Source organism: Cannabis sativa, chromosome 2 (assembly GCF_029168945.1).
Source record: "Cannabis sativa cultivar Pink pepper isolate KNU-18-1 chromosome 2, ASM2916894v1, whole genome shotgun sequence".
In the NCBI taxonomy this organism is placed as follows: domain Eukaryota; kingdom Viridiplantae; phylum Streptophyta; class Magnoliopsida; order Rosales; family Cannabaceae; genus Cannabis; species Cannabis sativa.
In genome coordinates, this window is record NC_083602.1 from 3,500,804 (window position 1) to 3,514,321 (window position 13,518).

Genomic DNA, 13,518 nt, shown 5'->3' on the forward strand with positions numbered 1-13,518 from the left:
GAAGGAGGCATTAGAAGAAGCACAACATCAGTTGAGTACAGACCCTCTTAATGAAGAAAAAATGCTAGCAGAGCAGGAAGCTTGCAGGAAATATTCTGAGGTTCACAAGGCCTATGTTCTTTTCCTTTCGCAAAAAGCAAAAATGGCATGGCTGAAATATGGAGATGAAAACTCAGCTTTGTTTCATGCATCTCTGAAAGCTAGAAGGGTTCATAACAGAATTCTTTCCATTGAAGATGGGAATGGCATCTGGTGTGATAGTTTGGAAGGGGTGCAACAAGCCTTTCTTGATTATTATACTGGGTTGTTGGGGAATTCCATGGCACAAAGGAGGAAAGTCAAGCAGTGTGTTGTTGATCTTGGCCCTAAGATCAATGAGATTCATAGAGGCATTCTGAATGCTGAATATACCCCAAAGGAAGTGAAGGAAGCTCTGTTCTCTATTCCTGGTTTGAAGTCCAGGTCCAGATGGATTTGGGAGTGCTTTTTTCCAGGATAATTGGAATATAGTGGGAGCTGAAGTGGAAGAGGTTGTCCTCTCTTTCCTGAATTCTGGGAAGATCTTAAAAGAGATCAACACCACAACTATCACTCTTATTCCCAAGTCGACTTGTCCAAAAACTGTTGCGGATTTCAGACCAATATCTTGCTGTAATGTGTTGTACAAGGTTGCCACAAAGGTTATTTGCAATAGATTAAGAACTATATTGCCTGATTTGATTGCAGATAAGCAAGGTGGCTTTGTTCATGGGAGATTTATTGCACATAATGTCCTAATTTGTCAGGATTTGGTTAGATTATATGGAAGGAAGAATTGTAAGCCAAGTTCCATGATTAAAATCGATCTTCGGAAGGCATATGATACAATTGAGTGGGGTTTTATTGAGGAAATGATGGTAGCTTTTGGGTTCCCACATCAGTTCATTACTCTCATAATGAATTGTATAAGTACCCCAAAGTTTTCCTTGCTTCTCAATGGAACTTTATGTGGATTTTTTGGTGCTAAAAGAGGCTTAAGGCAAGGAGATCCTATGTCTCCCTTGCTTTTTGTTCTAGCCATGGAATATTTGTCTCGAATCCTTGAGAAGGTGGGAGAATGGCCAGGTTTTAAGTTCCATGATAGGTGCTCAAGTCTGAAACTCAATCACCTCTGTTTTGCTGATGACCTTTTAATATTCAGCAATGGTGATTATGTCTCCATCTTGTTAATGCTCCAGGGATTGAAACTGTTTTCAGCAACTTCTGGCCTTCTTCCTAATGAGCAGAAAACTGCTATCTATTGTTCGGGTATGGCAGAAGAAGAGGTGAACAGGATTCTTGATGCATCAAAATTCAAAAGAAGCACTCTTCCTTTTAGATATTTGGGAGTTCCCATCTGTTCGAAGAGGATCAGTACTTCTGAATGTCAGGAACTTCTGGAGAAAATGGTGTGTAGAATCAGGTCTTGGAGTTCAAGGAATTTATTGTACATGGGAAGAGTGACCTTGATCAATTCTGTGTTGATTTCCATCCATACTTATTGGTCTCAAATAATGATCTTGCCTAAGAAACTACTCAAAGATATAGAAGCTATTTGCCGTTCCTTCTTATGGAAAGGCATTCAAGGAGGTGTAGGGCCTGGTTTGATAGCATGGGAGAGTGTATGTAAATCAAAGAAATCGGGGTGATTAGGCTTCAGAAACATTCAGAACTGGAATACTGCTGCACTTGGTAGGTACGTTTGGGATATAGCAAGCAAGAAAGACTGCTTATTTGTGAGATGGATACATGCTGTCTATTTGAAGGATCAACAATGGTGGGAGTATAATAATCCCACCGATTGTAGCTGGTATTGGAAGAAGATTGTTGGAGTCAAAAACCGATTGAAAGAGAAAACTGATGCTGCTGGTTTTTTACTGCAGAAATACAAAATTCAGCAGGGTTACAATTTGTTATTTTCTAACAGTGAGGAAGTTTCTTGGCATAGAGATGTCTGGGATAGGCTTATTATTCCAAAGCATAAATTCATTCTTTGGTTAGTCATGTGGGGAAGATTAAACACAAAAGAAAGGCTAGCTAAGTTTGATGTGAGTATAGATGAGACTTGTCTCTTATGTGGGAAAGAGAAAGAATCAATTAAGCACCTGTTCTTTGCTTGTGAATACAGCAGGGACTGTCTCCAGGAAGTCAAAACTTGGCTGCATTGGAGATTAAATGCAGAATCGGTGCAAGGCATAATGAAAACCATAAAAAACAGCAAGAGCAGTTCAGCAACGAGAAGAAGCATGTTGAAAGTTGTAATAGCTGGGTTGATTTATCATATTTGGGGAGCTAGGAACGATGTTCTATGGAACCAAAAGGTGAGGCGCAATCAAGCAGTAGTGCAGCACATTCAAAAGGAGAGCAAGCTTAGGATCATAGAGATTATGCCCAAGAAAACTAAAGATGTAGATAGAGAATGGATTGTGAATATCTAATTCATTTGCTAGATAGATTGACTTGGTTTAACTGTTTACATAGATAGCCTGGGGGTAGTTTGAGGGATTCGGATCATGTAAGTATCAATAGATGTAAAGTTGTGAAATTGTAATTGTTGTTTGAGCAATACAAGTACCTTATTCATCAAAAAAAAAAAGAATGCATGAATAATAATAATAATTTTTTTTTGTTATTGGAAAAATTGAAGCAAAATAGCTATTAAACAATTACTTTTTTTTTTTTTTGAATAAATTAAACAATCACTTTGGTTTACTAAACTTGGCAAATTTTTTAGCTCGATAATGAATCACCTTCTTTTTGCAATTGTACTTCCCACTCAAATTTATTGTAATATTCATAATGATCAACTTTAGATCTTATCGAATTTTGAAAGATATAAGTCAAAGTAAAAAAAAAAAGAAAAAAAAAAGTAGATTTTACTTTTTATTTATTCATAAAATGCTTGCTAATGGTAATAAAATTAACAAATAATTATAAATACAAAATCGCACAAGAACACATATATAAGAATAATTTAAAAACATTAATTAATAATATGAAATAGATCCTTCAAACCCTGAGAAAAAGTATTTAGTTTATTACAGAAAACATAAAAACTCATATAATCATGTTCATAATTAAACAATTAAAGAAAAAAAAAACTGATCGATGAATACTTTAAACAACACTTTAAGTTTGAACACATTGAAGAAAGAAGAACTCTAGATGATAATCGATGAACTCCTCATAATTAAGTGATATCCAATGATGTCTGATATAGAAAAAATCTCATATGAAGGATTAATTCTAATCCCAATAACTTAAAAACATCACTATATATATATATAGTAGTGTTTTGAGAAATAAAACTCAGATAAACAAACATACATATATATATAGATATTTCTTAATTAACTTTTAATCAATCCTAGCACTTTACACTCAGCCTCGATGATGCAAGTGTCATTCAAAATAAATCCATTTTCTAAGTGTTTTAATTTTGCGAGCGGCATAAATTGTTGAAAACCCCAACACGTACTGGATGATGAGAAAACACGATTGGCTGCAAAACAATATTAGGCAAATATATCAATAAATAATTACGAGTAATTTTTGGCATAAATACTTAAATTTAGCTCCTAGTTGCAAATAAATAATTAAGTTTTATTTTTAGAACGTACCTAATCATTAAATTTTAAGTGATTATCACATGTTATTTTCGTATTGGTATATTTAAATTATTTTTTTTAAAAAAAAAAAAAATTGACATGTGGTAATTTACTTAATACTTAGTAGTAGGTACCTACAAAAATTTTACAATTATAATTTAAATATTATTATCGACAAAAATTAAACTTACGTATTTATTTACAATTAGAAGTTAAACTTAAGTATTTATATCACAAATTACTCAATAATTATCAATAATTAAAACACCACAAAACAAATTAACTCTATCATGAGCTACCTTACCTTCTATCTCAAAATTATTTCGATTATTAGTTTGGTTATTTAAACGCAAAACGTAACGAACAAAGAGTTTTGTGTCTGGTGGAAGACTTGAAATCTGCAATTGCAAAAATAATGAAATGTGTGTTCCTTTGCCTTCTACTGACCCGTTAGGATAAACCACAATCCTCCTGTTCATGATCAGAATACACACACAGAAAAAGAAAAGAAAAATATATAACAATGTTAAAATATCAATACCTCAAAAATAACAAAACAAAATAAAACATGCCAATTGAATAAAATATAAAAAATATTTTTTTTACATACCATTTGTTGGTGGAGCCTACAAATGGATCAGACTCATACCATTCTTGATTCTTTATTGAAATAGCTTTAAACTTCCAAGTATGAATGGTCTCAATGGGGTCGACAATCATTGATAAGCACTCTCCTTTGAATGTGTTTTTGACCACAAAAACCTCTGCACCAAAAGCACAACTCTCATTCACAAGGTATCCATTGGAGCCATCGTTGAATGTCTCAAGCTCAATATATTTGGGAATATCCCATTTTGTCCTCATTGAGTGGAACCTCATTAGCTTTGCATTACCTATACTTAACCAATCACTGAACATTATTGAGAGTACAAAATAAAACATTGATGATAGAAATAGAAAGAGTACATATATATGTATATATAATTATACCTTGAGAGGTTACATACTGGTCCCGAATCTGATCATATAGAAAAAAAGTGAAGAGAGCATGTACCTCCCAACCAATAGGGAGAGATTTTGAGTTTAGGAGTTCCAATGAAACAGACATATGACCTTCCCCACCATTTTCAGTGTCCCCATTTGGGAAGATACTTAGTTGCCTGCCATAACCATAGTAAAAAACTAAAAACAAAATGTAATTTAAAAACTAATAAAGAAATGATATTGTACCATTTGTAGTCTCCGGTTTCAAATTCGGATTTGTAGCTAACTACTGCTGAGGCTTTTGAAAGAGAGTGAAATGACTCGATTTTGAGCAAAAAGTGACTGGGCACAACAATTCTTCCTGAAAACAAATACGCAATTATAATCATTTCTCAAAAATATGTACACAAAATAATTAAGGAAAATTAATCATCATCTTACGATGAAAATTTGGAGATAAGTCCTCATCCTTTTCATAATCTTCGCCCAATGATGATCTTTGTGTAGTTAAAATTACTTTATTATTATTACGAGTAGTCATATTATATATATATATATAAATTAAGGGTCACTAGAAAATTGGGTTTTAGTGACACACATGAGTAACTCTAAAAGTGTATAGTGACACTTCAACGCGCGTCACTAATGAGGGTGACTGGAAAGATAATTTTTAGTGACACTTCACACGCGTCACTGAAACCTTTTGCATTCATTTTCTGCGTGTCACTATAGGCGTATATAGGGGTGGGCATCATCCAATCCAATCCAATTGAACCGAACCGATCCAATCCAATCCAATTACAAAAAGTTGGATATCCAATTACAATTGGATTGGATTGGATGCTAAAAGTTGGATTCTAATTGGATTGGATCGGTTATTGGATGTCAATCTCAAAATCCAATTAAAAACCGATCCAATCCAATTACATTTATACATATTAAAAAATTATTTATATAATAAAAAATATTAAAAAATATAATAAATATTTATTATATTTTTATTAGATTTTTTTGCATGTTAAATTTATAACACTTGATTGTTTAGTGTATTTTTTTCATGATGTTTTGTTCTATTTTATTACTTAGAAATGTTATTGTTTTAATTATTTAAAACTTTTAGCTACAATACACTTGTAAGAATAGTATATTTATGAAGTATTAAACTTAAATAAAAAGTGATATTTAATTTTTTACGTATTTTTCTTTATATTTTTAAGCTAATATTGAAATTTAGGTGTGTAATTGGATATCCAATTAAAAAACCGATCCAATCCAATTAGTAATTGGATTGGATTGGATTGGATTTTGAGGTCTAATTGGATTGGATCGGATGATGATTTTCCAAATCCAATTACTAATTGGATTGGATCGGATGAGGAAAAAAAGGTTGGATTGGATCGGATGCCCACCCCTAGGCGTATAAAGTCATGTTTTGTCAGACTGAAAAGGTAAAAGCCACACACATAAAGTGTTACTATATCCTTTTTTTTCTTTTTTATTATTATTTTTGGAGATATAGTGACACACAAAAAGTGCCACTATATTAAATATTTTTTTTTAAAAAAATAATATTTAATTTGCTTTAATTCAAATTTTATATATTATAAATAATAATTTCTATTAATTATATACAAATACAATTAAATATAACAATAATAATTTAAATTAAATAAATGTAAAATATAATCATATTCAATTTAAAAGAAATATCTATTTTTTATTTTTTTACTAAAAAAAATAAACTTCAATCAAAAAAATATATTAATAGTAAAAAAAAATCAAAGTACAGTAAATAAAATAAATTAAAAACTTTAATCAAAATTAATTAAAGACAAATTCAAAACTTACACAAGATCCAAATTACACTATTTGAAATTACAAAAACAAACATAGTGCAAATGATTTACCAACAATTTTGATCCACCATTTTTTCACCTAAAATCAACATTAACAAACTAGGAAAAAGAATTTACAAACATAAATACAACAAACTAGCTGCTGCCTTGGCTCTAGCATCCTCTTGCCAAATGGAAAATATGTATCACACAATTGAAATACCACCTTTGCTTGGGAAGTCTGAATTCAAGACCACTCTATTAAAATGCAATTGTAAAGACCTGAAAAAAAAAAAAAAAAACAAACAAACCCAGAATAATATACAATCCCAGAACGAAAAAAATCAACCCAGAATAATATACAATATTCCCAGAACAAAAAAAAAATCAAAATATTATATAAAAAAAAATTTGGGTTTCTTGGGTCGGCTCTTCGGTTATCGACGAGAAACGCATAAATGACGAGCGGAGACGACGACCGATTACCTGCATTGGAGAGACGAAGCGGAGACGATGACCGGCCGAATGGAGTTTCGGGAGATGGGGAACGAAAGATTGAAAAGGAAAATGGGTCTTCAAACAGGTTAGGTGAGGAAATTGATTTCGAATATGGGTGTTAATTTTGAATCTGCTAAGAAAACCATGTTGATTTCGAAATAGATTGGGCGCTTGAGGAAATCGATCTCAGCGACTTATTCGACAGAGAAAACGATATGAAACTCCAAGGTATATGTTGCGAAGCATGAACAAAGAGAATTAAAAAACCACCATTGCCTCTTTACTTAGAGAAATCAGCCATTACCATTGGAGCTCGAAGAGTCAAGAAAATCTAACCCCACACCATTGAATGGTCACCCTGCGCAAGAAGAAGAAAGAGCAGCAATGAGAGGGGGAAGAAAGAGAGATAGCGTATATTTAGCTCCTCTTTTTTAGCAAAATGATAATAGGGTTTCAAGAGAGAGAACCTATTAATTATTTTTTATTTTTATTTATTTATTAATTACATAACAGCTGTATTTTTTTTATTAATTTATGATTATGATATAGTGACGCACCAGGTGGGTCGGGATATATTTATCCAATCGTGCCTAGCGCGTCACTATATACCAGCATTTTTCAAATAAATAAAAATTAGAAAATTTTGAGTTTTACTCTTTAGTGACTTTCTATATTTTTAGTGACACACATTATATGAGACTAACACTGAATATATAGAGTTTAATTGTGCATGTCACTAAAAATCACTCCCAACTCTTTAGTGACACGCACTTTTGTGCATGTCACTAAATCGTGTCACTAAAAGGTTAAATTGTAGTAATATACAGATATAAATTATACTTGGATGGTATTCTATATATATATAGATATATATACAAATGTATGGATGGGTCTTTTCAGTTTCTGTAGTGATGATAATCAATAATTAATAATATGAGAAATGCTGAAAGGCACTCTAGCTTTTACTTAACCAAGAAATATTTACTGTGATGTATTGGGACTATCTACCTAAGATCATTTCACCATTAATTATTATCACTGCATGTATAGCTAATATATAGAGATAGAGAAATGCTTAACACCTTTTTATCATATTATATTGTTAGGAATATGATTTTGTCCCGTTATTGTACTTTTACGGATTGTAATCCGTGATGTACGACAGCCGTCAGATGAAATTGATCTAGGGATAGTTAGGGTTAAAAAGTAGAAACGTACCCTAACATTCATTTAATGTACCCTGAGACCCATCTAATGTACCACGAAATACATTCTGTAAAAGTATATCACAGGACAAAATCATATCCCTATATTGTTATACGTGCAATTAATTAAGTATCAGTTTCTGTTATACCGAAATTAAATACAGTAAAATTGGAACGAATTACCGATAGAATAATCTGGCTGAGTCGCGGACAATGTCGCTCTCTTTAAGACGTTTCGCGGCTCTGCCCGAAGTGTGCACGGCAGTCTAGCAACCACGGCGTCCCCAGGATAAAACAGCCTCTGTATAAGTACGATACGTTCTGCACCGAACTGTATCGCTCTGTAACACCCTACTGTTTGCTCTCAGAAAAATCGTAAAGAAAGAAAAGAATTTTTTTAATATAGAAAAGATGTATTCTTACGTTGTTCTGATACGACTTATATAGAAGTCGATCCAAGAAAAAACGGTAAGAAAACGGTAATATTATCGTTCGTGGGGGGAAAAGGCGGATCATTGACTGATCGCGTTTTACCTCATTTAATTAAATAATTTTTTCTTCAAAAAATAAAGTGACACCTCACCCGCCCGCCAACCCAACCCAACCCGGCTCGGTCGGACGGACGGCGGCGGCGGCGCGCGCGCGTGTGGTGGTCCAGTGTGTGAGTCCTCACCCATGCGCGCAAAACTGGGTACCCCTTGGGGCCCAAACCCATATCTCAAACTTGCACTAGATATACACTTAAAATGTAGTGTTTCTATCCCATGTGGGACTCCTACTCACACACTTCACTTTTCTATTTTTACATATTTCATACAAAGTTCCAACAATCCCCCACTTGAAATTTTTAAAAATATTTTCTCGAGCAACCTCAACAACTATAAGACAAAGGTTTCCAAAGAAAAGATATCTTTCGATTTGAATCTTGCATAGTGAATACGATTTAGATTTTACTAGAGTGACTCGAAGTCTTGAACTCTATCTCTAACGTCGTACCACGCACCAATCTTTCAAGGGTGTATTCAAATAAGCCCGTGCGTTAATGGTCATGCACGTCTATCCCAGTATAGTGAACGCTCTAGAAATTTTTCCCCAAATTTCATAGGAAGCAGCCCCACTCCTACATTCACATAGGTGAGTCTATCAAGAGTACTCCTGTAGCTCGGTACTCCACTCCACATAGAGTATAGATCTCATTAAGAGTTTCTATTAACTCATCCTCTTATCGCTTCAGGACTTCATGCTTCTCGTATAACTATAGCATGATCAACACATATCAACTCATAATTTGTTATTACCCGTTGAACCTAATTCTTGGGATCTCCAGTCATTAGGTTGGGTTACCATTATGAGTGACTCATTTTTCTAAGGGCAATAGTCCCATTCCTTTCGAAGTTTTATAGACTTTCTCTCTAGCTAGTCCTTTCGTCAAAGGATCTGCTAAATTGTCATCAGTGCGTACATGATCCACTCTAACAGCTCTTGTTGAGAGGAACTCTCTAACAGTGCTGTGCTTACGACGGATTTGTCGTTTCTTACCGTTATAATAACGGTTCTGGACTTTTGCAATAGCCGCGGTACTATTGCAATGGATCAACATAGCTGGTATCGGTTTTTCCCATAAAGGGATCTCAGCTAGCAGGCTTCTAAGCCAACCTGCTTCTTCACTAGCAGAGGCTAGTGCTATCATTTCAGACTCCATGGTGGACTGTGCTAAAATAGTCTGTTTCTTTGACTTCCAAGAAACAGCGCCACCAGCTATGCTAAAAATATAGCCACTTGTAGCTTTGGAGTCATCTGACAAAGTGTTCCAGTCTGCATCACTGTATCCTTCAAGGACAGCTGGAAACCTTTGATAGTGTAATCCAAGGTTCATGGTTCTCTTAAGGTATCTCATTACCCTCTCAATAGCATGCCAAAGCCAATGCTCTATACTAGGCCTACTGGTAAACCTGCATAATAATCCCACGACATAGGCAATGTCGGGTCTCGTACAATCAGTGGCATATCGAAGACTGCCAATGATGCTCGCATAATCAGATTGTCTCACACCGTCACCAGTGTTATTGAATAGCTTTACACTTGGATCATATGGTGTGCAAGCAGGTTTATAGTCAAAGTAATTATATTTCTTAAGAATCTGCTCAATGTAATGAGATTGATCCAAAGAAATTCCCTTTTCAGACCTAGTAATCTTTGTTAGAGATTTTATAACAATGGAAGAAAATCAAGATTTATACAACTCAATTGTAAAAATAATACAAGGACAATAAAAGAGATTTGATTAAATATATGTTACAATACATATATATATACACTATATATTACATATATATATGAAAGGTAGAAGAGAAGATTACAACACATGCATGTAATATAATATATGTATATATAACAAGAGAATAATATATATGTATACACTCACTCACAACCTTGAGTGTAGATTAGTGGGGATCACCATGACTTGAACAAGGTATTACACCTTTGTCCAAAAGCTTATTTCCCCCTATCTCTAAGCACTAAGGGAACTCTCTAGGAAATAGCTTTGGGAATTATCAAGCCTTAGGGTTTTCTAGCAAAGTGCTTTCTTGATAGAAAACTTCATCTCTCTTACAAATGAGCACCAAAGACCTCCTTTTATAATGTATAGGTGATCACTTAGAATTCAAAATACACAACACTCATTTCTCTCATATAAATGAGTATAAATATAGTTTGTAACAACTATATTTCATACCATTTGAATCCTATCATCAAATTGTGTAACAACCCTTTTATTACACTAATAATGTGTGATCAACACATGAGTTACAAGTGACAACAAATTGTAACTCCTCTCCAAGTTACAACATGTAGGTTACAAAAGTGTAGGTTATAAAATCATAGGTTACACATTTATTTACCATACACTTAATATATATTATTCACATATATTTATCACATTTTAATCTACTTTATTATTATATTATAAAATAATATAACAATCTTAATACCAAGGATTACATCAGCTTCTCCGAGGTCCTTCATATCAAAGTTAGCACACAATAATGATTTCACAGCATTAACAGCATGGATATTTGAACCAAATATAAGCAAATCATCCACATATAGGCAAATAATTGTGCAAATGTCATTATGAGATTTATAGTAAATACATTTGTCACTTTCATTCACTTTGAAACCATCTGAGATAACTAAATTGTCAAACTTCTCATGCCATTGCTTAGGTGCCTGCTTAAGACCATACAAAGATTTATCTAACTTGCAAACCTTATGTTCCTGGCCTGGGATCACGAACCCTTCAGGTTGATCCATGTAAATTTCTTCTTCTAATTCACCATTAAGGAACGCTGTTCTAACATCCATTTGGTGCACAACTAAATTGTGTATAGCGACGGAAGAAATTAAAACTCTAATGGATGTTATTCTAGTGACAGGTGAAAAGGTGTCAAAGAAATCTACATTCTCTCTTTGTCTAAAACCCTTGGCTACTAAGCGAGCTTTGTATTTGTCAACAGTTCCATCAGGTTTCAATTTCTTTTTCAGAATCCACTTACAACCTATAGTTTTGCACCCAGGTGGTAAGTTTGTATACTGCCAGGTTTTATTCTTAATAAGTGAGTCCATTTCATCATCAACGGCCTCTTGCCACAGGTCAGCATCTATGGAAGACAAAGCTTCTTGGAGGTTGGCAGGATCCTCCTCTAAGGTGTAAGCACAAAAATCTGAACCAAAAGTTTTTTCTACTCTAGCTCTCTTGCTTCTTCTAGGTTCTATTTCATTACTCTCAGTGTGCTCATTATCCCTAATGGTAGGAATATTGCTTGTAGATGTACCCCCACTATTTCTTAATTTAAAAGGAAATCTATGTTCATAAAATTCAGCATCATTAGATTCCACTATAACATGTGCATTCAGATCATAGAATCTATATGCTTTGCTATTCACCGCATATCCAATAAATACACATTCATAGGCTCTACTAGCTAGTTTTATTCTCTTAGGATCAGGAATCCTAACATAAGCTAAACAACCCCAGGTTCTAAAATAAGACACATTTGGTTGCCTATTTTTCAAGATCTCATAAGGTGAAAATTTACTCTTAGTTTTAGGAACTCTATTCAGAACATAACAAACAGTTAATAAAATTTCACCCCACCAGTGAGATGCAGCACCAGAATTCAACAAAATAGCCACAACTAATTCAGTAAATGTTCTATTTTTTCTTTCAGCTTTACCGTTCATTTCAGGTGAATATGGTGCAGTCCTTTCGTGTATCATACCATGTGAATTATAAAATTCAATAAACGAGTTTGATTCATATTCAGTTCCTCTATCACTACGAAGCATTTTTATTTTCTTATTATATTGATTCTCAATTTCAGCTACGAATAATTTAAACATGTCAAGTGCATCATTTTTATTTTTCATCAAGTACACATAAGTAAAGTCAGAACAGTCATCTATGAAAGTAATAAAATAACGTTTACCATTTCTGGTTAGCGTTCCATCAAGTTCACATATATCAGAATGTATCAAATCTAAAGGTTCAGTTTCTTTGGTAACTGATTTATGTGGTGTCTTAGTTATTTTTGCTTGACTACAAAAGATACATTTTTCAAAATCCTTTTCTGACATTTTCGGGATTAAGCCAATATTACTCATATTCTTAATGATACGTTTATTAACATGACAAAGTCTAGAATGCCAAACATTAAAATCACACAGCATGTAAGCAGAAGAAGATACTTTATTAAATTCAACATTTAATTTAAACATTCCATCAGTAGCATAACCTTTCCCCACAAAAGTACCATTCTTAGTGATGGTGTACAAATCAGCCCCAATTGTTTGAGTAAACCCAGCCTTATTAAGCAAAAAACCAGAAACTAGATTCTTTCTCATCTCGGGAGTGTGCATTACATCTTTCAGCAATAAGGTTCTTCCCGAGGTAAACTTTAGCTCCACGTTTCCAGTTCCAGCAACAATAGTGGTGTGGGAATCTCCCAACAACACTTTCTTGTCATCAGCAGCAGTGTATGTCTTAAACATAGCACGATCATAGCAAACATGGCGAGAGGCGCCAGTGTCTACCCACCATCCTTCTGATCCACCAATCATATTGATCTCAGAGATCATAGCTATAAAAGCTTCTTCAGTCAAGTTAGCCTGCGGAGCAGAGCTAGGCTTGTTCCGACACTTTCGTGCCATATGACCCGGCTTGTTACAGTTGTAACACAAAAACTGTGTAGGGTCATTCTGTTTATGTGGAGGTGGCTGCCTTCCATGTTGGTTCCTATTATGGTTCCAACTCTGATTATTGTTACGAGGAGGGTTGTTGCGGTTAGAATTAGAATTCGAGTTGCGGTT

The 13,518-nt window shown here is 34.0% G+C and overlaps 1 protein-coding gene and 1 long non-coding RNA gene across 2 annotated transcripts; both read right to left on the reverse strand.

The window, feature by feature from the left end:
- Nucleotides 1–3,451: 3,451 nt before the first annotated feature.
- Nucleotides 3,452–5,137, reverse strand: LOC115719790 (MATH domain and coiled-coil domain-containing protein At2g05420-like). The gene is made up of 5 exons (XM_061109077.1): nucleotides 4,857–5,137; nucleotides 4,617–4,786; nucleotides 4,176–4,519; nucleotides 3,926–4,114; nucleotides 3,452–3,520 (listed from the first exon to the last, which is right to left on the reverse strand). The coding sequence occupies exons 1-5, from the start codon at nucleotides 4,997–4,999 to the stop codon at nucleotides 3,452–3,454; spliced, it is 915 nt and encodes a 304-aa protein (XP_060965060.1). The 5' UTR covers nucleotides 5,000–5,137.
- Nucleotides 5,138–6,394: 1,257 nt separating this feature from the next.
- LOC133033903 (uncharacterized) lies at nucleotides 6,395–7,487 on the reverse strand. The gene is made up of 2 exons (XR_009685928.1): nucleotides 6,932–7,487; nucleotides 6,395–6,727 (listed from the first exon to the last, which is right to left on the reverse strand). It is a non-coding gene; the product is annotated as an uncharacterized LOC133033903 (long non-coding RNA).
- Between the last annotated feature and the right edge of the window lie 6,031 nt (nucleotides 7,488–13,518).

Bases quoted from the DNA above. Each gene is read 5' to 3' on its own strand.
- LOC115719790 (XM_061109077.1), bottom strand. From the start codon at position 4,999: ATGATTATAATTGCGTATTTGTTTTCAGGAAGAATTGTTGTGCCCAGT. The intron at 4,115-4,175 runs TTTTTGAGGTAT...TTCTGTGTGTGT, and splicing joins TGTTTTATTTTGTTTTGTTA to ATTCTGATCATGAACAGGAG. The intron at 3,521-3,925 runs GTAGCTCATGAT...ATTGTTTTGCAG, and splicing joins ATTTTGAGATAGAAGGTAAG to CCAATCGTGTTTTCTCATCA.